At 35.2% G+C, this 26,059-nt stretch overlaps 1 protein-coding gene across 1 annotated transcript; it reads right to left on the bottom strand.

Moving 5' to 3' along the window:
* Positions 1-471: 471 nt before the first annotated feature.
* Positions 472-25,805, bottom strand: LOC137392950 (radial spoke head 10 homolog B-like). The gene is made up of 17 exons (XM_068079312.1): positions 25,528-25,805; positions 25,374-25,449; positions 19,491-19,618; positions 18,380-18,494; positions 18,121-18,259; positions 17,026-17,270; positions 15,454-15,595; positions 15,013-15,173; positions 14,200-14,344; positions 13,908-13,913; positions 10,858-10,963; positions 9,223-9,400; positions 8,598-8,762; positions 7,555-7,731; positions 6,470-6,602; positions 2,859-3,035; positions 472-937 (listed from the first exon to the last, which is right to left on the bottom strand). Exons 1-17 carry the CDS (start codon positions 25,803-25,805, stop codon positions 642-644), a joined length of 2,667 nt encoding a protein of 888 aa, XP_067935413.1. The 3' UTR covers positions 472-641.
* Between the last annotated feature and the right edge of the window lie 254 nt (positions 25,806-26,059).

Below are 26,059 nucleotides of genomic sequence, written 5' to 3'. Positions count from 1 at the left end.
TTCTCATTATTGTTGTGGGTGTGATTCTTTCTAAAGTCACTAAGAAACGTTAAAAGTGTAACGGAACTGTATAGCTTGAGTGCCATAGTTTTTATGATTTGGGAGGTTGCTACCTCAACATGAGACTTCTTCATGATAATTGGTTTATTAACAGCAAGATGAACAGTTTAAATGGACACTAGTGAAAATATTTGTATTTTTGTGTGATTGTTATCCTAGTAAAACAGAAACTGCAATTTTTTTTCATTTATTTCTTGATTGCAAATGTTTATACAAATATTAATCACCAATAAAGATATTTATTGGACTAACAGGACTAATACATAAATAGGGAATCTCAATTGTATTCTGCCTCCATGTCCAACTAAAGCCAGGTTAAAAGGTGCGGTATTTCAAGTTAGCTGTTACTAGTGTAACACTAGCCAGAAGATAAACCAATTTTTATGATTACTCCAACCATTATAGGTTTTGAGCGTATCTGATTTATTTAACACAAAAGATACTAATAACTCAGCAAGCTTTATATATTATATGCATTATAAATAATAAACATAAAATTTGAGGCAAAAAAATTCACAAAGCTATTTTTAAACTTTAAGGTTCATCAGTTTCTGATTGTCAAACATTAGCCCCAAATCTCTTCAGTCTTCAGGAAGGGAGGGGGCTGGTGTTGTTTCTTTAGGCAGTGCCAACAGGTCTACTACAGTAGCAGCTGAGGCAGGTGGTACCGGTGGAGCTTTTCCTCGACAGATGCAGTTCTTTGCATGATCTTTACATGGCACCGGCGAGGCTTCGGAGTTCTCTTTAACGAGCTGCTTAAGCGTAGCATGCTTGTGGTAGGCTGGGAAGAAGTTGATGACAAAGAATATAAATAGCTGATGAGTCCAAAAGTTGAACTTTCGTGTTTCATCAATTTCATCGATCTCGTTTCGGTTCTCTACAAACAAGAAACACCAAACATCATAGTCAGCCTGAGATCATATAATATGTACTAGGGAAACCTGAGATCATATAATATGTACTAGGGAAGCCTGAGATCATATAATACGTACTAGGGAAGCCTGAGATCATATAATATGTACTAGGGAAGCCTGAGATCATATAATATGTACTAGGGAAGCCTGAGATCATATAATATGTACTAGGAAAGCCTGAGATCATATAATATGTACTAGGAAAGCCTGAGATCATATAATATGTACTAGAGAAGCTTGAGATCATATAATATGTACTAGGAAAGCCTGAGATCATATAATATGTACTAGGGAAGCCTGAGATCATATAATATGTACTAGGGAAGCCTGAGATCATATAATATGTACTAGGGAAGCCTGAGATCATATAATATGTACTAGGGAAGCCTGAGATCATATAATATGTACTAGGGAAGCCTGAGATCATATAATATGTACTAGGGAAGCCTGAGATCATATAATATGTACTAGGGAAGCCTGAGATCATATAATATGTACTAGGAAAGCCTGAGATCATATAATATGTACTAGGAAAGCCTGAGATCATATAATATGTACTAGGGAAGCTTGAAACTTTCTTATCAAAAAGTACATTTAATGGGCTTATAAACTTTATCGTTATGAAAGGTTGTCTACCCTTTTTGTCATGAACAGACTATTCATTCTAGGGAACCTTCCAAATTAACTGTTCCTTATTGAAACGCATAAGAATTACATATTGGTGCTACAAAATACAAAAATGTTCGCTTTTTTACCATGAACAGACAACTTTTTTATGTACTGTAATTTGGGCGCCACAGCAAAAGCTGTTCCTTTAACTACATGTACATGGACAAGAACTAAATGAAATAATGGCTATGTGAGAGGTTATCTGCTCTCTTAGTCGTGACAAGACAACTCATTGAATAGTACATATAGTGTAGCATAAAATTACATTTCTTTTAACTAGGTGCATGATAAACAACACAATGAATGCAGAGTATAAAAAGGGAATAGCTATAGTTTCAGACCAACGCTTATGTGATAATTGATAGCTCTATGAAACGCTCAGTAATATGCAATTAGAATTTATGGTAATCATAGAGCTATTATCACATAGATCAGTAGATACACAGGTCTAAGCAATAACACAAGATTGAGTGAGCTTGCCTAAAGCTGAGTATATTATTGGCTTTTTGGAGCTTAAATTTCAGGTGCTTCAATATTCTAGCTTTTTTTTCAAAAAATATAACGTCATGAACATCATGAAATAAAACAGATTAGTGCTGAACCATTAGCAAACTATAATGTGAGCACAAAGATATAATAGATATACAAGGATAGCTTCATGGAAGTCAGTTGAATAGCCTGTGGTACTATGAAGTGTTTGCCTGGTGTGAATTTATGAAAAAGTGTTACATGCCTTATTAGGTGTTAAACACAAATACTGTCTTAAAGCAGTGGAGATACTTTTGATTGGTAAACATCAATCTTCACTATAATAAGTGCTGTGTCCACCCAAAGCCACACTGATAGGCTAGTAAAAAAGACTCCTGCCAACAGGATTTGAACTCAGAACATTCAGCTTTGCAGCCAGACTCCTTACCACTATACCAATTAAACACCTTGCTGTGTTATGGAATTATTATGCAGATAGTTATTAGACCTAACTTTCTCTCACAACACACCGGACTGACCAGGTGGTAGTAAACATCAACACAAAATTTTTATAGACTGTTGCATGTCTGTAATTAACTATCGCATTATATGTACAAAATGGTATGTGTTAAGTAATTATTCAGCCTTACGATGCTAGACATTCCATGTCAAAACTAATTAATAGTTTATTTGTATTGAGTATTATTTATCCTTTCTGCAGTTATCAACACTATATTTTAATCTCACCATTTTCTGCATCTTGGATGTCCGTGTCATCCCTATCCAAGTCAGTAACAGCCTCACTTATGCAGTCAGCAAGAAACTGCTGATGTAGAGAGCCTGCTTTGGCAGAGCCTGATTTCGTCTCATCTATCAAGGAGCCTGAGGCTTCGGTCTTAGCTTTGGATGGGGTGCCAGCAACACCTAAAAACAGTCACTAATATATAATCCTTGCTGAATGCCCGACACTACATGGGTAATAGAATAATTACCCAATGAATTTGAGTAACTTAAGCTAGTAACAAAAGCTAGTCTAAATTTTTACTATAATAAGAGCGGTGTTGTCTGTCTGAAGTCAACTTGTTTCTGTAAGTGTTCTTATAACCGCTACGTTACGCATCAGATCTCTCACGCAATCATGATCTTCAAGCATGCTCGTAGTAATCAATAGTATTTTTGCAAGCGCTTTACGTGCGCATGATTTAACAGGTGTAGTAAGTATGTGAACAACTATTCATTAGCATGGTCAGTTGGACTCATAATGTAATGGATAGTATGCTTGTCTGCAGACCTGGTGGTTTTGAGTTCAATTCCAGTGCGAAGCAAATTTTTCGTTCCTAAAGCTTCATGAGTATAACCAGACATATGAACAACAAACCTTTAGATTTATATACATACTAGATCAATACCCGGTGTTGCTCGGGTGGTAAAAAAGTTTTTTGACTGAAAATTCATTTTTATTTAACATATAAAACATTTACCATTCTAACTTTTACGCTTCATATCGTGAGAAAAGTGTTTTTGTGCAGTTCAAATGAATTTAGAGAAGAAATAAAACATCTGTAAAGATTTTCAAAAATTTTAAAACTGTAATTTTTAAATTTCTTATTATGAACGAAATGCTTTAATGAAATAAATTAGGAGGAAAAATAAAACCGTGAAGGTGCTTAAATGTAAATGTCAAATTATTAGCAAGTAAGGGCTAACTATAGTCTGTTTTGCTACGATTACAATAAAATATTATTTGGTATATAATTATATGATTTTAGTTTGTTTCAGTGTTGACATCATAAGACGAGAATATCGTATAGAGTTGTATAGAAACCCATAGCAATAATCTTACGCAAACACTTGGTAAAAATCATCAAAATCATAATCATGAAAAAATAGTTACCTAACAATATGTTATCCTTAGTAACTATAGTTACTTACAAAAACTTTAGTGCATTTTGTGGGTATGATATGCAAAAAATGTAAAATTACAATGTACTACGTGCAAAACATACCGAGGAGAGTTTTTATCTTCGAGACAGACGCGTAACATAAACACCGAATTCAACTTAAATGAATTTAGCTTACTAAACACATAATTAAAAGAGGTTTAAGTATTATTTTAGTAAACTTAAAACTTTGAACTAAAATTTTATCACTTAATCTGTTTGCGAAGCTGCTATCACAATAATGGATATTGCTGAACTCACATGGCAAGCAACGTATATCTCTTAACAGCGTATATAATCAGTACGCAAATCGCCAAAATTTAATTTCAGGAGAAATTTTTGTCGATATCGTATGGCGGGAAAACAAATTTGCCCTAGTATGGCAAGGACAAAAAGCACTGTGTTTTATAAAGTTTGGCGAAAAGTATTTTATAGCAGGAGCATCATAACCCGCAGGCGTAATGTATCAATTATTACATCATTTAGCGTGTGAAATCAGTAAAAGAGTATACAGTATATAGTAAGAGCCATGGAATTGTATGAGCCTTCATAGAATTGTAGTTAGAGGATTGGTTTACAAACATACGGCTGCAATTTTCATGAGTTAAAACCAGCCGAGTGTGAGCTTTTAATTTTAAGATGTTACTAGCTATAGCTGAATAAACCAAAGTACATACACACAATCTTTGAGATTTATAGACTAGTGGAATGCCCGGCGTTGCACGGATATTAAAAATCAGCTTATAAATACTGAGAGGTAATATACAGTCAAACATGGATAACTCGAACTTCAAGGGACCGAGCAAAAGTGTTCGAATTATCAGAGCGTTCAAGTTATCAGAGCACTGTCACAAGTCCATATATTTACTTATTTATTAGTAGATACATGTACATATACAAACTATAATATAAATCAAAAGCACAAATGGCTTGTTTCAAATTAAATGCTTCTAATGTAAAGTTTAAAACGTTTTCATCAAAAAGTATAGAGATTTTTCTATCACTTGAGATTGGTTTGTTGTTTGAGGTGATGTTATTGCCAGGACGTTTTTCAGATTGACATTGGCAAAACTTGATCGTTGTTGAAATGCTCAAAAGAAAAGACTTTTTTTTTGGGGGTTTTACCCACGATCAATTTTGCCGTTTTTTCTTGAAGTTTATGCAGATTACCTTACTTTACCTGGGATTCGTTAAGAGCAACACTCCGGGGCAGTTCAATTAGACGTTTTACGAGGTTTTACGGTACATTCTATATCACTCACGCTTTTTTAATAGATACTTATTGAATGTACACACGTATTCTGTGTTTAGGTCAAACAATGAATAGTTTTTTGTAGCTCAGACAACATATACGTTTAATTACAACATTTTTTAAGACGTTTTAAACATTCAACATTCCGACGTTGATTCAACACGGAATCAACGTCGGAAAACTATTCATCACGGGCTAGCCGGGTCACGCACTCAAGGATTTTCGCCACGCACATACAAAACAACATGCGATTTTTGTTTTGTATGTGCGTGGCGAAAATCCTTGCGCGCGTGACCCGGCTAGCCCGTGCTATTCATCGTATCGCAGTATAAATCAAATTTCACCAAACTTTTAGAAAAGTCGTTGACAAAAATATTTTGCCGATGGTGGTAATAACGACGCTTATGAATTACGAAAAGATGAAGTTTACCTCTATGGCTTTGAATAAAGTGATTTTCTAAAGCGATAACAACCGTTTCGGTAGCCGTTAAGCAAAAAAACAGTTCGAATTAACAGTGTTGAGTTCGAGTTATCTATAGCAATTTATCATTACGTGGGAATGGACCAAAGGAAATGTTCGAATTAACCATGTGTTCGAGCTATCCGTGGACGAGTTATCCATGTTTGACTGTAGTTGCATGGCATACTGCCAATGGCTAATTTGAGTAAGTTAGTGCTGCGAAACTTACTAATAAGAGCCATGAGAGCAAGTTTTAGTGCCGTTGTACCGTAATGTAATGCTAGAAGTATTTTCCCCCACATAGCAACATATATCGCCCAAGGAATCCATTAATCTTGCGTAGCTTAATTGGTAAGATATTTGCCTGACCAACGGGAGGTTCTGAGATCAAATCCAGCATGAAACGGAGATTTCATTTTTAAATTTTAATAGCTGTAGCTGGACAAACCCAACTATATACAGACAAACCTTGAGATTTATTTATATATATATATATATATATATATATATATATAGGTAGATTATGCAAGTATAAAGCAATTCAGCAATGTTTAACATTAATGTGAACATGAGACACAAAATTGTCTTTAAATGTCTCTAAAGTTTTTAACGACCAATTTAAAAAGGTGATACCCAACAGTCCCAGGGTCTGCCTAGCACCCAAAAATTCATCAGTTAAATGAGTTAAATACATCATTAGTTTTACCTATGGATGATTGGACTCTATCAGCTGTAGAAGTGGCAGTTTGAGGGACGACAGCAGGGGTCATTGACCGAGGAGAGATCATTGGTGCCATACTAGACTTACCGTCTGCATCTTCATCACCATCTCCAACAGCCTGCAAGAAAGCACATATTTTATAGACCACACAGGTAGAGTTTACGTAGGTAGACCACACAAGTTATCATGAGTATACTTCTAGCTACTCGGCAGATAAATATGTTATCATTCATAAAGTTCTTCTGCTATCGTCTGATGCTCATTTGTTGATCCTATCATCTCCGCCAACTCTTAAGAGCGGAAATGAATAATTTGTCCTGAAATTATTGCATGGGTGCTTGCCTGAAAAAATGCTTTGTTAGAGCAAGATTAAGACATACTGTAAACATGGTTCTATCCAATCTGTCATTGAAAGTACTAAAAATAAGCGTGTGAAATTACATTATTTTGAGTGTAAATAAAAAAGGTAAATCTTTAACAATGAAACAACATCAGTGAACCATGAAAAATGGCATATCACTTAAAATTTACACATACAATGCATGTAACAAGTATATTCAAGCAATCTCAACAAAATGGAACATTATGATGAAGAGATAATACAAAATGCAACCATGTATGTGAATTCTGTATTGCTTCTTCAACTGAAGAAAAGCTAACATTAATATTATATTAGCAAATCAACAGAAAGAAGTTTAATTTTAATACCAGTGGAGGGAAAGTTATTACAAACATTCTATAAACCACTAAGCAAGGAGCAAGATATCCTTGACCTTTTGTTAACTCCTCAGCAAAGGATAGTGTCAAACTATGGACCATTCAGCAAACGGCAAGTTGTCATAGATTATGGACCGTTCAGGAAAGGGCGAGTTGTCATATGCTATTTATTGACCATTCAATAGAAAACAAGTTGGCATTGGCATTCTCCTGACCACTCAGGAAAGGTAGAGATCACACTGACGTACTCGATTTACTAAAATATGCCATTAAAAACTGCACAGAGAGCGAGTCATCTCCAGCATTCTATTGATCTATAGCTTAAATGATTGATGACATAAACAAATGCTTACTGCAGATTTATCAGAGGCATCAGAAACAGTGCTGCCCTGCTCTGCATTGCCTATTTGGGTCGCTGACTTTAGTCCATGTGAAGATCCTAAAGGTGGTGTCGGATCCTTAGCCACACTCTCTGTGACAAAGTATTCAGCACAGCTTACCAGAGCTTCGAAAAATTCCAGGAATGTTATCTGCAAAAAGTGAATTTCAAATGAACTTGGAGTTGTCATTGCTTGTAAAATAGATGAAGGAAAAGGGAAGAAGGAATTCTATTGTCATATACAGTTCCTGCATCCTAATGCTATTTAAACTCTATGCTTAGATTTGTCAGAAATCAATATAGCTCTGACGAAAAATTGTTTCACGCTTTAATCTGTATCCTCAAGCCAGATGCTTTTCTTAAATTCTAATTTTTCTCATTATAAAAACATTTGAAATTTCAATTTAAATAATTAGTCTAATTCAAGTAAAAAAACTAATGTTTTTGTAACAGAGTTAAAAATGCATTTTTGTTTCATTAATATAAGTAATAGTCCAACAACTTCCTGGTATAATGAGCAGCCTTGGCCTAGTGGTCTAGAGCGCCGGATCTCACCTCACCTGGCATACCATGTTAAAGTTCAATTCCCAAAAAACCGCCTGTGGTGACTAAAAAGACTTCTAACCTCAAATTTTTTTCTGCACTTGAGAACGATGCTCACATGCTCAGGTAGTAAGGCAACCTCAACAATTGAGTTCAGAGGTAACTCTGAACTCAATTGAGTTACCTCTGTTCAGAGTACTGAACTCTGTCAGTGAGGTTGCCTGACCTCCGAACTCAGACATGTCCAGCCATTATCACATAGCAATTGCTTGTGCAACAATACTCTTAAAACAAGCACAGCCTCTGCTTGCACTAAGCAGGCATCACACTTGATCTTCGAGAGATTGCTCACATATAATAATGAATATGGCTATCATCGGAACGAAACTATCAGGTGCATTGTGAGCTAATCTTTTAAGATCAATCCAGAGAGAGAGAGCTAAAAAACTGAAAGCAAATTTATAGCCTGCAGACCTCCAACTCTAAATTGTATCCATCTTGCTCGTCTGTAGCATTGGGGTTATCAGTAGTGAGGATCTGAACTATATGTCTGGCAGTTAAGTTCTCAGTTATAAGCTTCAGGTCTCTCATTAGAAATAGGAAGTCTCTCATTCTCATCGACAGCCATGATTGGTTGTTCTAAAAAATTTACAGCCATGATTGTTGACAAAATGGTCAAATAAATTTTCATACCAATCTGATGGGAGTTGTAGCACCCTGCTAGAAATCCAGCTGTCTATGTTACTCCTTCACGCTATGCTCTTTCACACGATCTAGTCAAGTAGCTGGTCATATCGTCAGCATAAAAACAAGCACATTTCAAGCACAAAAGAAAATAAAGGTGTCAGCCTTCTAGCCTGAGATTAACAACGAGGGTTTAGAAACAAGGTCAGCTTGTGGATGCAACGACCTTGAGATGCTGAGTGGGTCACCAAATGTTCCAAACCTCGTTAGCTTTAATTTCATCTAATACTTTTTATTCTAATTTTACATTTTGTTTGAAAAGGTAATTTATTTATAAAGGAAATGTACCTGTTGTGTTAGCTTATGTTCCATGCCATCAAAAAGCAAGATAAGGGGTGGTGCATACAAAACTCACTTTGTGGCCTTTGCAAGCAGACTTGTACATTTGATATGAATCATCCAAGTAGTCCAACGCAGTTACGGCTCGTCTTGTCTGGCCAAACACCGGACCTCTTATTTTGCATGCATTCTTCAGTATCAATTCTGTTACAAGACGACTGATGCATTCTGGGTAGAGCACGACTCCATCAACACTAAAAAGAATACATGAACAAATTCGTTTGCTTCTAAACCACTTACAAGGAAAGAGTAGCTTTTTGAATGATATAGAATAACACTGTAGGTGGCAAGCTTTGCAAACGATAGCATTTCAGATAAGTCACAAACTGCGAGTATGGAGTTATCTAATCAATACACTATATAAATTCCTTCAACTCATTATAATAGACAGTTGGGACTAATTTAACAAGAATTTAATAACATCTGAAGTTTGTTTATAGTGAAAACATAGTAATTTTAGCAGGGAACTTTAATTTTAAGCTTTATAAATCTTTGTTGATAAAAAATATAAAATTTTTATAGTCACTTTAAAAAAGAAAGTTCTAATAGGAAACAAGAAAGAATTAGGTTTAGTACTTCTATTTTAAATATATAATTAAAGAATCTGCAGAGATGTTGTATTTTGATCTGCAATCATACACATCTACAACAATTTCATGACCTCTTTTTATTTAAAGGGAAACTACAACAATGACATTACATTTCTTTTTATGAAAGGGAAACTATAACAATGAAATTACATTTCTTATTATGAAAGAGAAACTATAACAATGGCATTACATTTCTTATTATGAAAAAGAAACTATAACAATGGCATTACATTTCTTATTATGAAAGAGAAACTATAACAATGACATTACATTTCTTATTATGAAAGATAAATTATAACAATGACGTTACATTTCTTATTATGAAAGAGAAACTATAACAATGACATTACATTTCTTATTATGAGAGAGAAACTATAACAATGACGTTACATTTCTTATTATGAGAGAGAAACTATAACAATGACGTTACATTTCTTATTATGAAAGAGAAATTATAACAATGGCATTACACTTCTTATTATGAAAGAGAAATTATAACAATGGCATTACACTTCTTATTATGAAAGAGAAATTATAACAATGACATGATGTTTGCTGTTATGGAAGAGAAAATATGTCAAGACCTCTTTTTATATCAATGTGAAACTACATTAATGCTATGCCATCTTTTAAGAGAAACTCGACAAATCGGTATGCAATTAATGACGGACATCAGGTGTAGTATTAAACGTGTCTTCAAATACCAAGCATTATACTAAGCTTCCAAATAGCTGTAATGTTTGTTTTTTTCAAAACATTTAATGATCTAAAGCAAATTTTTGAATAAAAGAAAAATTGAAAAGACTGTTTATTTTATTCAAAAGGCCATCTATATTGTATCAATTTCTAAAAATTAGTTGTTCAGTCATACGACCCAACAACTAAAGAGTAGTTATAACAATGTGGTTGAAGCTAAGTCCTTGTTGAAATAGAGTACAGTTAGCAAAACGTGTAGTCCTTCTCTTAGAGGCATTCAAAAAGAGTTGCATTTAGTGTGTAACTCACATGTAGTCCTTCTCGTAGAGGCATACAATAAAAGTTGTATTTAGTGTGTAACTCACGTGTAGTCTTTACTGAAGAGATGTACAGAGAGTGTGATGAGGTGGTTTATGAATTGACGAAAGAGAATTCTGTCATGTGGATTCTGTGCTTCACCACTCTCATACTCTAAACATAATAAATGACACATATGTTTACATGCATGTATTGTATGTTTATATATGCATATTATTATACCTATATGTTGACATCATACGCTTATGTGCATATATATATGCTTATAGTGAATGTACATTTATATATCGATATATATTTATATCGATGTATATATATATATCAATATATATATATATATATATATATATTGATATATTGATATATATATATCGATATATATATAAATATATATATATCGATATATATAAATATATATAATATATTATACATTTACATGCAGTGTGCAACTGCTAAGACGCTAATGGTGTATAAATATTTGCTTTTGCTTTTTTCAGTCCACTCCACATCTGACGTCTGCGGTAAGGGATGAAAGTATAACATGTGCAGCTTACTGAATATAAAAACTCTTGCCAAGATATAATGTACAAGCTTGAAGCTGAAAGTCCAATTTACCTATGGAGCAATGTTTTCATGCCAGACACAGGTCAAATCTGGTTACACAATTTATGAAAACAGAGTGTGGAAAAAATCAGTTTCCAAATGCCTCAATTTGACAATCAAATCTTCATGGTTGCTTACACTATTTGGGACAAGGTATTCACAGAAAGCTAGTGCTCTCATCACAGACCACCCAGATTTGTTGATTTCTTATTAGTGTTTTACAAACACCTGCTAAAGATGTCAGTTTAATTTAACACTGGATCCTAGCAATATTAGTAATGAATGTAAGGGACATTTACAGGAAGAATTCGTCTTAAAATCTGATAAAGCAATGCCATTTTAATTTTACATTGCACACAGCCAGCAAACTAAAAAAGTGATCAATGTTACACACAGATTCGCTTGATTTAACTGTGTTTCAATATACAGAGTGACCAATGACGATCACTTCAGTTATCAAACAAAGTAACAGGTTAAACCAGGCGCATGAAACATCGGTATGTTAAAAGTTCAAACAATCAACGAATACAACTCATGAAGAAGTCCGCAAGTGAGATATCAGTCTATTGTTACCATAGACCTATTAACTATACTATGTATAGTTAAGTATAGTTAATAGGTTAACTATACTTAACCTATTAACTATACTTAACCTATTAACTGTCATAGACCTATTAACTATACTTAACCTATTAACGGTCATAGACCGATTAACTATACTTAACCTATTAACTGTTATAGACCTATTAACTATACTATGTATAGTTAATAGGTCTATGATTGTTACTGACATACAACTAATTTAGTTTGTAGAAGTGTGGTAAGAAAGTCTGGTCAACAAAAGTGGAAATTTCTAGGACCTAAGGCGTTTCATATAACCACCATGAGGGCCGCTGTTGAGGAAAGGGTACCAAAATAGGTATGACCTTTTCGTGCAATTTAAAAAAGTGAATTGAGGAGACAATATATAAGCACACCAACAAACAAACAATTTAGTTTCTAGTACAATCCATAAAAACTAGCAGAAGAATGCTACTCTATCGCTCATTAACATAGCAGAAGAATCTAGACACTCTTATCACACAATAACTATATGCGCATAATGTACAACTTTTTGTTTTATGTATATATATATATACGTATATATATATCCGTATATATATATACATATATATATATATATATATATATATATATATATATATACCTATATATATACCTATATATATACCTATATATATATATACACTGTTATACTTCCTGATATATATATATATAACACTCAATAAGTTGAGCATATAGCATTACCTACTGCCCACACAATGTCAGGCTACATGTAATAATATACTATCTACACGCAGGTACAACTAAGGCACACGAGTAGCATAAAACACAAGAGTAGAAAGAGAGAACAAATAAGAACCTAAAAATGTTTTCATGAGAAGAAGCTCTTAGAAAGTAACTGTTTGTGCCACAGGCTATAGCTTGGAAAGTAACTGTATGTGCCACAGGCTATAGCTTGGAAAGTAACTGTACGTGCCACAGGCTATAGCTTGGAAAGTAACTGTATGTGCCACAGGCTATAGCTTGTGCCAAAAGAAAGGAAAGATGCATATGAGCAGTTTTGTAACCAATAGCTATGCTATAACTATTCTATGCTTACTGAACATATGTCTGGTTGTCTGTCCTGGAATAACAGTTTTATATGTTAAAGGTTACTTGAAGCAATCCGCGCAACCAAATCTTTATCTGAACTATAAATTGTATAGAATTTTGTAAGTTGCATAGAAAACTTTCTTTTAAAGTACAAACCAAATGGCTGATACAGTTAGTACCAGAAATATAGTCTGATAAATATGGCTGATAATTGTATTTTTAGTACTAAAAACATAAACCTCTAAATAAAAGCTAAAATAGCAACTTATAAAACAGCCATAACTGAATCTGTTGTATTTTATAAAACGCGTTGAGTGACAGCGGGGCAAATGATGAAAAAGTTTGGCAAATTCACATTTTGGTAAGGCATGAACACCGTGGAATACGACGCAAAGTTTCTATGTTAAAGCAAAAATAACTTGTTTGACGACTTGACAAAACTCAAGAGAGAAATCAATATAAGGGTTGTGAAATGATAACAAAAGACTTTATGATAAGTATTTAGTTTGTTATAAATTATTTTTGATTAGTAATGATTTTTGTTTTAATGTATATATTTTATTGATACTGGTGAAATATCTCAACAATCATTTCAATAGTTTCATGCAGAATCTTGTAGCTATAGTGGTTTTGTTAAAAATTTTTAAAAAAGTAAAAGCCACAACATTTTTCAAATATGGTAAACATTCTAATTCCTAATTTTTACTGCAACCTGTATGTCATGACAATAGATAGACAAATTATATTGATGCCATGCCCACTTTTAATTGTGAAATGCAAACTATACCAATGCCATGACCATTTTCATTATGACAGAGAAACTACTGAACACGAATACCATGACCTCTTTTATTAAAAATGAGAAGCTTTACTAATGCCATGACTTTTCTTAATGATAAAGCAAAACTATATCTATGTCATTAGGGCCATAGATAATTCCTGTTTCGGTAAATGAAGACATCATGCTCAAATCGAATTTGTACATTCTTGTACAGATTGGGCCAATTAAAATATAAATTTATGCTGTATTTCCAGACACGGTTTTATGACTTAAGGATGCTGAACTAATCAACAGCCAGATTTTTAATGGTGTTATATGTCAGTATACAAGAACAAGAAATCTTTCATACCCAGAAGTCTATCCATGTCCATGAGTGTTAGATGTCTATGGTGTAGTTGACAGTCCTTCATCATTCTCCAGAACTGAATGTGACTCAGAATGAATGTGTTATCTGATGACTCATAATAGCCCAGACAGCTGTAGTAGTCATACACCTGCAAATAGTAGTCACACACCTGCAAATAGCAGTCACACACCTGCAAATAGTAGTCACACATCTACAAATAGTACTCACACACCTGCAAATAGTAGTCACACACCTGCAATTAGTAGTCACACACCTGCAAATAGTAGTCATACACCTGCATAGAGTAGTTATACTTTTAAACTGAAGACTCTGTAGGTATAGTCAATCAGTTCTTAGTATGCCTGTTCCGGTATCAAAGATAATTAATATGGACCGTATAGTATATTATAGATCATATTACCAAGTCTCAGTATGTCAAAGTGTGTGACAGTTGACATAAACGCTATGCGTTCCTACAGTTTTTTGTCGATTCTATTTAAAATTTACGCACACATACTCCACGCGCCTTCTGTTAAATCGCTAAAATATTTGTCTTCGAAACTCAATCAGGTTACTGAGAACTGTTTTCTTAAACAACCACCTGCTAGCTATTTGGTAAAACATAAAAGAAACCTTGAGCACTGTTAAGCTTACAGTTAACCTTTGCTATAAGAAGCTGACTTTGTGGATGAACTCGTAACCTTGTAGATAGCAAGACCAACAACCTGTCTGCTGACATAACTGACTAGCAAGAACCCAGGGTTTATAAGGCAAAAGGGATTCTACTGACATTACTATAAAAACTGAGAGTTTAACCTTTTTGAGGGCAGACATGTGGCGCTTGATGACATTGGCTACTTGTTTCCCATCATCCTCTCCGCAGACAAACTTAGTAGTAGAGATGAGAGCTCCAAGATCTATTCGAAAGCTTGGACCAAGAGTATTGGCGGACATGTTGCTGTGCACAGACATGTTTTCTGCAAACGAAGCATAAAATACATGTATTAATAAACCATAATATAATTATGATAATAGTCTAACAAAATAATTTTTCATACTTGAAAAATGACCAAATATGTTAAATTTTTTTAATGGAACTTGTAATTATACTAACATATCATTGGAGCAGTAACACACTTTTGTAGCTCAAATAAACGCAATAATTGATGAATGGAGAAAAATTATTTAGGAGAGATTGTGTGAAATTTAGAGATGGTGAGTCAACTAAGAAGATTCATTCATTTAATGCAAACTTACCCATGGGTAGAGGTGTTCTAGTTCTAATGGCTCCTTCGTCGGGGGTACACCTACCATCCATGTCAAAGTTAGGATACTCCTTGATGTGGTCTGACTCAAATTGTCCTTCGTAATACCTTCCATTTTTGAAAGTGAACCGCCCCTATCGTGGCATACACAGAAATGTATCACAGAGTGTTATGCTCTACAATTTGTCAATAAATCACTCCCGTCATTGTTTTGACATAGACGTATTGTTTTGACATGGACGTATTGTTTTGACATAGACGTATTGTTTTGACATAGACGTATTGTTTTGACATAGACGTATTGTTTTGACATAGACGTATTGTTTTGACATAGACGTATTGTTTTGACATAGGCGTATTGTTTTGACATAGACGTATTGTTTTGACATAGACGTATTGTTTTGACATAGACGTATTTTTTTGACATAGACATAGACGTATTGCAAAAGGTTTTACTCTACAAATTCTAAATAAATTACCGTTATCAGTTTTTGACCAAGATTTCTTTTGAAAATGTATTTTTTACGAATTGAAAAAATGGAAAATAAATTTTTTCCAAATCTTAAACAGTTTGCAAAAGCTATGTGTTTTTTTTACAACTAAAAACCTGGAAATTTCATAAAATAAATAATACTTCAACGTTTTAGGCTGATTGTTATATCAAAGACATTATTTCATAAACATTTAAAAAATTGTCAAAATCATAAATTCTACTAAATAAACAGAAAAAATGGCAATCACACGAACTCGGAATTACATATCAAAATTTGTGATACATAAAACATGCTAACCATCAATTGATTTTTTTTGAGTAATCTACAACTATTTTTATTAAAAAAACATTTTACAATGTTTTTTTAATAAATATATGATTGTAAAATAGTATTTTGCAACAATATAAATTATTATTGCAAAATATGTAACAAAAAAGTTGCCATAAAAATATAAAAAGAAAAGTAAAGCCATGTTGTGTCATAAATGCAAAAACAAAAATTATATAAGGAAAACTTGAAAGTACTCAGTATAGGTATAGATAGATCTTGACTCTTTTGACAAAATATTAAAAAACTTGACAATATAATTGTTGAGTGCATATTTTGGTAGGTACAAAATAAAATCATCATGTCATGGATATCTGGCACCTGAGAATTAAAACCTATCAGTGATGTATGAAGGTGTTAAACCATTTAGTATTTTGAATTCAACAATTTAGTAACATAAGTTACCATATCTAGCACTGAGAGAACATCTACTGCACTACACAAAAATGTAGATGGTACAAAACAAGATGGTATCATTTGTAAATCATAAACAAGTGATTTCTCTAAATAGCTCATAAATTCCAGCAACTTAAGTGAACTTTCGCATTTGCAAAATTTTTATGTGACACTATGATTTTGCAAAATTGCCACAGTTTTCAGCAATTTTTTAGAAACATAATTTGATGTTCATATATTTCAGTTTGTGTATTTTTATCTGCGAACTTCGAGGAATTACAATATTAATTAAAATACCTCACCAATAAATTATGGTTTATGATAAACTATCTATACAACAAAATTACCTTTCCATGTTTCATGTTGTTGTACCAGTATCCCTCGTACCTGGCTCCATTTGCATAGTAGAATGTTCCGTAACCATGACGAATGCCTTTGACAAACTCTCCATTGTATGCGTTCCTCAGGGTGTACTGAGAACCTTGCACACGCCTCACAAACCAAACATGCTGTCCAAGCCCATGCTGTATTCCATCTTCCCATTGGCCAATGTACATCTCATTCGTGTTGACCCATTTCATTGTACCAACACCTATATGGATGTTGAAATCAAGATGAAATGTTTGAAAAGTAGATAAGTTCATTATAAAAATATTGCCGAGTTGAAACATTTTTATTTAAAACTCGCAGAATGGATTAACAATTGTAAACCTTGGTTTGCTGTTTGTCAGCAGTGTTATGGTAGATTTCACTTTTTTTCCAGGTTTATTGGGAAATTGTTCCCTAAAAACTGATTTTCAGATAAATATAAATGTACGAGAAAAATTACAGTGTGAAACCAGGTTAAACTAAACATCAAGAAAGATATGTAACCTTTTGTTTTTGAAATTGTGGTATTTATACGCTCCCGATAATTAGCTAACTTGCAAACTGCTAAAGTTGTGAGATACAAATAACAAAATAGCAATAGCCAATAAAAATGGCTAATATTTAATAATCATAATTAAACAACCAACCATAAATAATCAAAAACCAATAATCAGTAATCAATAAGAAATTGTCAACAAGGATATATCGATATCAAATAACTGATGGACAATAACAATTGATAAAAACCAATAAACAATAACCCCCAAAAATACTCAAAAATCAATAAACAATAAAAAGCAACTCAAAGGCAATAATTAATAATGACTACTCAGTAATCAATAATAGTCAACAATCAATAGCAAATAATAAAAACCTAACACATATTCCAAAACATCAATGAATATAACCAATTACATTAAATTTTGTCATGACTAAGCAGGGATTGTGTGATCCAATTAAAACCAATAAAAATTCATTTTTATTAAAAATCAATCACAGATAATTAGCTGATTGTTTAGCCAAATGCAACAAATAAGTACAGTAAGCTAATGAGTCAATCACTGCCAACTTACCATGTCGGACATTGTTGAACCACATCCCTTTATAGTTGTTACCAGAAGGATATTGTCTAGTACCATGCCCATGACGAATATTATCCACCCACTCTCCATCATAGTATGAATTGCCTTCATTACCATAGTTCATACAACCCTACAACAGACACCCATTACCGTAGCAACCAGTACACCTCTATGAAATCATGAACAAGCTTGCTAGTTGTTTTCTAACTATTTCTCTATGAATACACTCTGTACCAATCACTGAACTTACCTTGCCTTGTCTTTTTCCATAGACCCACTCTCCAGTGTAGCTCAATGTGCCTGTTGCATCCACAAAAGTTCCTACACCGTGTCGAAGTCCATTGCTCACGTCTCCAACATATGTGCTAAAAATAAGATTGAAACCTCTCCAGAAAAGATCAATAATCAGCTTAAGGTTCTCAGTTATTGTTAAAGTTCTCGTTATAACCAGAATTAGTACCCTGGCAGTCTAGTGTGCCGTGAGATATCGTCCGATGTAATAACTACATGTACAGCCATTCTTAATGCCTGAAAGGTGAATGATTGGCACAGATAGTAGTGCACTAAGGGATGATGCAAAAGGGCATAAGTTCAAAGCCCGCTCGATGCATTATTTTTTTCAACTACCATTTATGGCCTTTCAGCAGAAAAAATTGCACGAGACTCAATATTTTATTAATGCATAAAAGCATGAATTTTTCTTTGATATTTTATTCTAAAACTCAATGCTACCGGAGTTACCGTAAAATATTTTGTTATTCTAGAATGTTTAAATACAACACTTTTACATTGTCAAACCATCTTGAATAAAAATTGACACAGCCAGAACACATTAATCACAGAAAAGCGGCAGCTAGGTTGCTATGAAAATTCAGCAATGTAGTCAGCAATGCTATGAAAGTCAGCAATGTACCATTAGAATATTCTGTTGTATTTTTTCATTCAAATACTCTTTTAGTTTGCATTCCATCCTGCTCTCACCCAATTTATGTTATTCAATTTGTGTTATTTTAGATTGGTGACAGGCTCCTACCAACACACAACTTATGAGTTAGAGCATACTAACAATCTGTAAAAAACCTATACTAACGTTCGATCAAATCATTTAAAACAGCATAATACAAGCAGTGACTTCAGTAAAAGCTTTTAAACAATGCAACCTAATTATATGAATAATTACACAATTAATCAATGATGTAATCAGTTTTAGTTTTTTGTACAGACAGAGACCACTCAACAATAATGCTGCACAATTAAAACTGGCTGTCTATTAGTGTGAGTTTTATAAGTTGAACAATAGTATGCATAAGTTATTCCACCACTAACTACGCCGTTCTCAAATAGCTGGCCAACCATGTTACCTTCCATTTGGCCAAGTATAACTTCCCTTGCCAGTCACGTTATTGTGGAAGAACTCTCCTTCGTACTTCAACCCATCAGCCCAAATGAATGTTCCATTTCCATGCATCATTCCTTCACTAAACTCTCCCTAAATGTATAATATTGCTTGTTGAAAAAGTTGCAAAGCACTGTAGAATAATTATAGTGTCCTAAAAATTTTGTTAAAATGATTTTGGAATAACAACAAGGTTTGTTAAGATTTTAAATATTCTAAGCAAATTTATATTAGATACACTACCTCCAAAAGACACCCAGGATCTTTAGTTGATTATGGACTTAATATTTGGTAGACCAAATATTACAGAATGAGTCTAATGTAAAATGAGTGACTTAGCACACCCTCTTATTGTTTTATTTTTCTAAACTGACAGTTAATAAATCTGAATTTGTGTTTTTAAACTCAAAATGAGAGATTGATACATTTGAGATTATTGTGAATAATACTGAATACTGATAAATGCTACTTTAATTATCTAATTTGCAGTAAAATTTTAATTGCTCAACAATTAAATTTAAACTAGCCAAGGTGGTTTATAGTCCGAACCTCGACTGGTTTGAAACTCGACGAGTTTGAATATCGACAGCGGTTGGTCCAATCTCGACAGCAGTTTTACTATTTTACCATCTACTATTTTCATAATAAATGAGCGATTTATATGTAAAAGATTTATTTGTGCAAAAATATCTTGTGATCCATTTGATGCAGCACTCTCCAGCTTTTGTAGGCCTAACAATATTTTGCCCAACCTAAATATAGAACGAATGCTAAAACAAGTAACAATCATAAATATGGTTGACTGTTAAGCTAGCAAAATGTTTTATTTGAAATCTAAACTTCAGTGAGTAGCTTTGATCGTTATTTCTTGACGTGAGGATATAACTGCAAAAAGACATTTATTATTTGTTGAAGATTAAATTATTGTAAAACTGCATCAGCTTTTGTCGATGTTCGGACCAACCTTTGTCTAGATTCGTAATAAAGTCAGTAGTTGATTGACTTCAATATGTTTATTTAATTGGTAAACTAATTACAGTCGAAACACTAATGTCAGCACGTGCTAGGAAAAACGTCCGTGCTCAAAAGCCCGAGTAACAACATGACTTCCGGTCAAGTTAAAAACTAAAAACAAAAACACACAACTCCAATATTGGTAACACAACTAAGTATAACTATTTTGTTCAGTCCATTACATCTCCCTTTTCTCTTTGTGATCTATTCTTCTCTCCAGCTCGTCACCATCTAAAATCATAATCCTTATGCCAGATTGGTTTCTTATGAACTCGCATTGGTTTAGCCTCATGTGACTCGCCTGCAGGCATGACAGGTACAGTTGGAGCCGCTTGCTCAATATTACAGTTCATGGCTGAAGTATCTTCTGGTTCAATATTTGTGAGTAAGTCATTGGGATTGTCACTAGAGTTTGAAGGTGTATCAGTGATACTGTCTCTCACTCCTAACCCTATGATAGATCTAGTAGGTTTGTCTTTCACCTGTGACTCACGCAGATCTTTGCGATTACGTCTTAACTTAAATGCCCCAGCATCAATCTCATAAGACCTTTCACCCAGGATTTTGGCAATCACCCCTGGTCTCCACCTCCCTTGAGCAGCCTTGTAATAGACCTGTTGGCCTGGTTTGAGCACTGTCTTCAGTGGGCCGGCATGCGAGTCATGGTAATGTTTGTTGGAACTTTTTATAGCACCTAACTTTTCTCTTATGTGTTCCAAAGAATAACCAGTAACTTGATATCGGTCTCTACATACCGGGAGACTGTCTCTTATATATCTGCCCTGCAAAAGCTCAGCCGGGGAGGGTAGACTACTGGCTATAGGGGTATTTCGTAGCGTGGTCAAGCCGGTTAGCCAGCTTGATCCATCTTCTATACATTTCTTCATCATACCTTTCACTGTCCCAATGGCCCGCTCCACCTGACCATTCCCCGAAGGGTGGAGTGGTGAACTTGTATTATGTACTATACCAAGCAAAGAACAGAACCGCTTGAACTCTTGCGAAGAAAACTGAGGACCATTGTCCGACACTATTGACTCAGGCTGGCCAAAATCAGAGAACACTTCACGTAAACACTCAATCACCACAGCACTACCAGTACCAGAGCCTAGCTGTTTCACCACAGGCCATTTTGTAAGATAATCGACCATCATGAGATACGATTTCCCTCCTATTGCAAACAAGTCAACTCCTAATGTCTGAAATGGATAAGCAGGAATAGCAAACGGAATCAATGGTTCCTTTCTTTCATTTCTCTCAACAGACATGCATGGTTCACAAGAACGACATTTCTCTTCTAGCCGATGACGAAGGCCAGGCCAAAAAACTGAATTTGAGGCACGTTGGAGAGTCTTAGTCACCCCTTGGTGGGCACAATGTAATGTATCAACAACTTCACTTTGTAAGGACACTGGTACAACTAGTCGTCTACCATAAAATACTACATCATTCACTATACTTAGGCTATGTCGTAAATTGAAATATCGGAGAGCTCTCGATGCACATGATTTCTTATGACTAGGCCATCCCTCCTGAATATATCTCATGACTACCTGAAGCTCTTCATCAGCTAATGTAGCTTTCTGATATTTGGTCATGACATCAGCGCTACGGATGACTACTGAACAAACTGACAACAGAGGATCTGACCCCAGGTCATCCTCTTGGCTCATTTTTGCTGGACAGGATCGTGAGAGGGTATCTGCTAACACCATCTCCGAACCTGGACAGTATTTGAGTGCAATTGGATACGGCAGCAACTCAAGTCTCATAGCTGCAAGTCGAGGAGACAGTTCATTAATCGGTTTGTTCATCAAGCCTAGAAGTGGAAGATGGTCTGTCTCCACCTCAATAGTTTTTTGCCCAAGACAATAATATTTGAAGCGCTTGCAAGCAAAGAGAGATGCTAACAACTCCTTCTCTATTTGACTATAGCGGCTCTGACAATCTGTCAGCGCTTTGGCTGCGAATTCTATAGGGCGGCCGTCTTGAAGAATGACAGCTCCGAGACTACTCTTAGAGCTGTCCGCTGAAAGATAGACAGGTTTTTCAGGATCATATAGCTTAAGAGTTGGGGCTTCTACTATCAGGTTACGAATGGTTTCAAAAGCCTCAGATTGAGCAGGTCCCCAATAGAATTGAACATTTTTCTTCATTACTTCTCGCAGAGGTAGTGTGTGGTCGGCGAGGTTGGGAATAAATTTAGCTAGATATGTCACAAATCCCAGGAACCGCTGAACTGCCTTCTTGTCCTGAGGTTGAACCATATGCTGTATGGCTTCTACTTTTGAGTGGCACGGGGCAATGCCTTTACCCGAAAGCTCATGACCTAGGTAACCAACTGATTGTTTCGCAAACACCACTTTGGCTGGATTTAGAGTAAGACCAACCTGTTTGAAACGATCCAACACTTTCCTAAGACGAATATCATGTTCTTCACGAGTGGCAGCATGAATTAAAACATCGTCAATGTACACCTCAACACCTTGAAGATCTTCAACTGCATCAGCCATCCTCTGATGAAAAATCTCAGGGGCATTACATATGCCCATTGGTAATCGTTTATAACGAAACTTACCATACGGTGTGAGGAAGCTAGTAAGCATGCTTGACGTCTCTGTCAAGGGAATTTGGTGGAAAGATTGATTTGCGTCGAGGGTGGTGAAATACTTAGAGCCAGACACTTTGGAAAATATCTCAGTAGTGGTAGGTATTGCACACTGAGCACGAATAAGATTTTGGTTCAAATTGTGGGGGTCTAGGCACAAGCGGACATCACCGTTGGGTTTGTTAACTATTACTAGAGGAGACATCCACTGTGAGGGGTTTGTGTCTCTTACTATCACACCAAGCTTAACCAACTTATCCAGCTCCCGCTTCAGGGGTTTCCTCAATTTATGCGGTACTAACCTGGATGGTACAGTTTTTGGCTCAGCAGTAGATTTGAGCTCTAACTCTACTGGCTTTCCAAACCTACCAAGTCCTGAAAAAACTATATCATACTCAGCTATAAGTTGCGACAGCTCTGCTGGCATCTCAAGACTATTTGATGTAACCTGATTTACTTTGCTGCCTTTTACTCTGATCAATTGTAAATCATCAATTGCAGGGGCCCCAATCAGAGTTTCATTATCATCATCTGTTACATAAAATTTTACCACGCTTTCTTTCCCACTTGGATCTACCACGGGCAGCTTTACCCTTCCTATGACAGATATGTGGCTCCCACCATACCCTGTCAGTTTAGCCTTAGTACGAGTCACACGAGTACATCCAATGCTAAGGAAAGTAGGCTTAGACATAGTACTAACAGCTGCAGCTGTATCTATTCTTGCATTAATAGTTTTACCTTGTATAGTAATTGGAATGACATACCTATCATTTAGACAAGTGGTGTTGCTGACTGCCTGAACATGGAAATAATCATCATCTCCAGAATTAGAGGCCTGGTCATGTTCAAGAGAAATGCTACACTGGTTATAGCCTCTATCCGATTTATCATGACCTGATTCACATACCCTTTCAAAATGACCCATCCTGCGGCAGTTTTTGCAACGCTTACCATAGGCAGGGCAACGACCACGCACATGACTGCTCCCACAATATCGACAACTATCAATCATTTGACCAGACTTTCGACCACTTGTCCTAGTTTCTACTGATTTTGATTGATGCTGATACTTAGCTGGTGGTGATGTCTTTGGCCTAGTGCTGCGTACTGCCATCACCATGTGGTCGTCCTGCTCCGCTTTCTGATTGGCTAATATTATCTCCTTTGTTCTTAGTTGCTGCTGTATCTGTTGGAGTGTGATATTTGCATTCAGTTGCAATTCACGACTCAGGTCTTTGTCTCTCATGCCTGCTAAAATGCGAGTCCGTATCATATCATCTCTGTGATTTTGGTCCCAGCCAGTGCATTTTGCTGCCATTTCATGCAGGCTACGAATAAACTGATCATTTGACTCCTCTGGAGCTTGCATACGAGAGCCAAAAAGCACTGCATAATGCAGATGATTATCTCTAGGATTGAAATATGTATCAAAAGCTTCCACAGTTCGATCAAATAGGGTTTCATCGGCATCCTCCGCAGGTATATTGTTGTCTTCATCTGCTTCCTGTGGAGGTCGAACTTGTAGGTGTGGAATGATAGACTCAGCCTCCTCACCCATACAATATATTAGCATGTCAACTTGTTGCTGTGCAGGCTTTTCTGATAAACCTGAAGCACTACGATATCGTAAGAACCTGCGCTTGTACTCAGGCCAGGCCTTTTGTGTATTTGAAAAATCTAGTCCCTTCGGTATTTCAAGTCCACCTGGCATCTTGTAGTCTGGAAGTAATTTGTCTGGAGATTGTTTGAATGCAAATCTCAACACTTCAATCGATCACTGTGCACCGGCAGCTTTCAATAGTAGCGATAGGAACCAAATTAACTACAGGATTGTCCAATAGTATATTATACAATCTAATGTCATTGACATTAGATCCTGCCTACGACGCCATAATAAAGTCAGTAGTTGATTGACTTCAATATGTTTATTTAATTGGTAAACTAATTACAGTCGAAACACTAATGTCAGCACGTGCTAGGAAAAACGTCCGTGCTCAAAAGCCCGAGTAACAACATGACTTCCGGTCAAGTTAAAAACTAAAAACAAAAACACACAACTCCAATATTGGTAACACAACTAAGTATAACTATTTTGTTCAGTCCATTACAATTCGGACCAACCTCTGTCGAGATTGGGACTTGTCTAAGTTCGGAATTGTCGATGTTGGGACTGTTTTCCGCCAAGGTAATCGTTTAATGACAAATAAATTATATCTGCCCTACCTCATAAGAATTTCCACCATAAAATGTGCATTTTCCAGGTCCGTCATACATTCCTCTTGCAAGCTGCCCGTCAAAACTACAAAAAATGCATTTGTTTGTGGTATAATAGCAATTAATTTTAACTGCTTATAGGCAATCGTGGTCAATTAATCACCTTTCAACAAGAATTTCTGTCAGCTTTGTGGCATCAGATAACGGTTTTTCTTCTTCAGTTTTTGGAGCTTCTTCTACGACAGACTGGGAGTCGGTTTCTGGAGTTTGTTCAACTTGATTTAAGTTTTCTAATGTTTTGTCAGAATCATTTTTCGTAGGAGACGGTATAGCTTCGGTATTAGAACGATCTACTACTATCGTGATCTCTTCACCTTTCTTTTGCTGTTTCTTATCATCACTGCCTTTTGAACTCTTAACTTTTTTCTCCTTGGTAGACATATTTTCCTTCTTGCTTTCGCAAGCTTCTGTATTAAAATTGTACCGAATAATACGAGTTTAAAGAAGTAAATCTTCTACGCTTTCACTTCCAATATTATTTCTAAATCCTTGCACTCAGAAAGCAATAAAGATAACCTTAACACTGTGTTTCTATAGATACAACTTCCACCAATAAAGTCATCATATGAGTGCTATTGACCAATCAGTGTCAACGTAATTGCGACTCAAGTTTTTCATCATTAAAAGTTGGTAAA

This window comes from Watersipora subatra, chromosome 4, assembly GCF_963576615.1.
Source record: "Watersipora subatra chromosome 4, tzWatSuba1.1, whole genome shotgun sequence".
Lineage (NCBI taxonomy): Eukaryota > Metazoa > Bryozoa > Gymnolaemata > Cheilostomatida > Watersiporidae > Watersipora > Watersipora subatra.
This window is presented reverse-complemented; position numbering and strand designations above follow the sequence as displayed.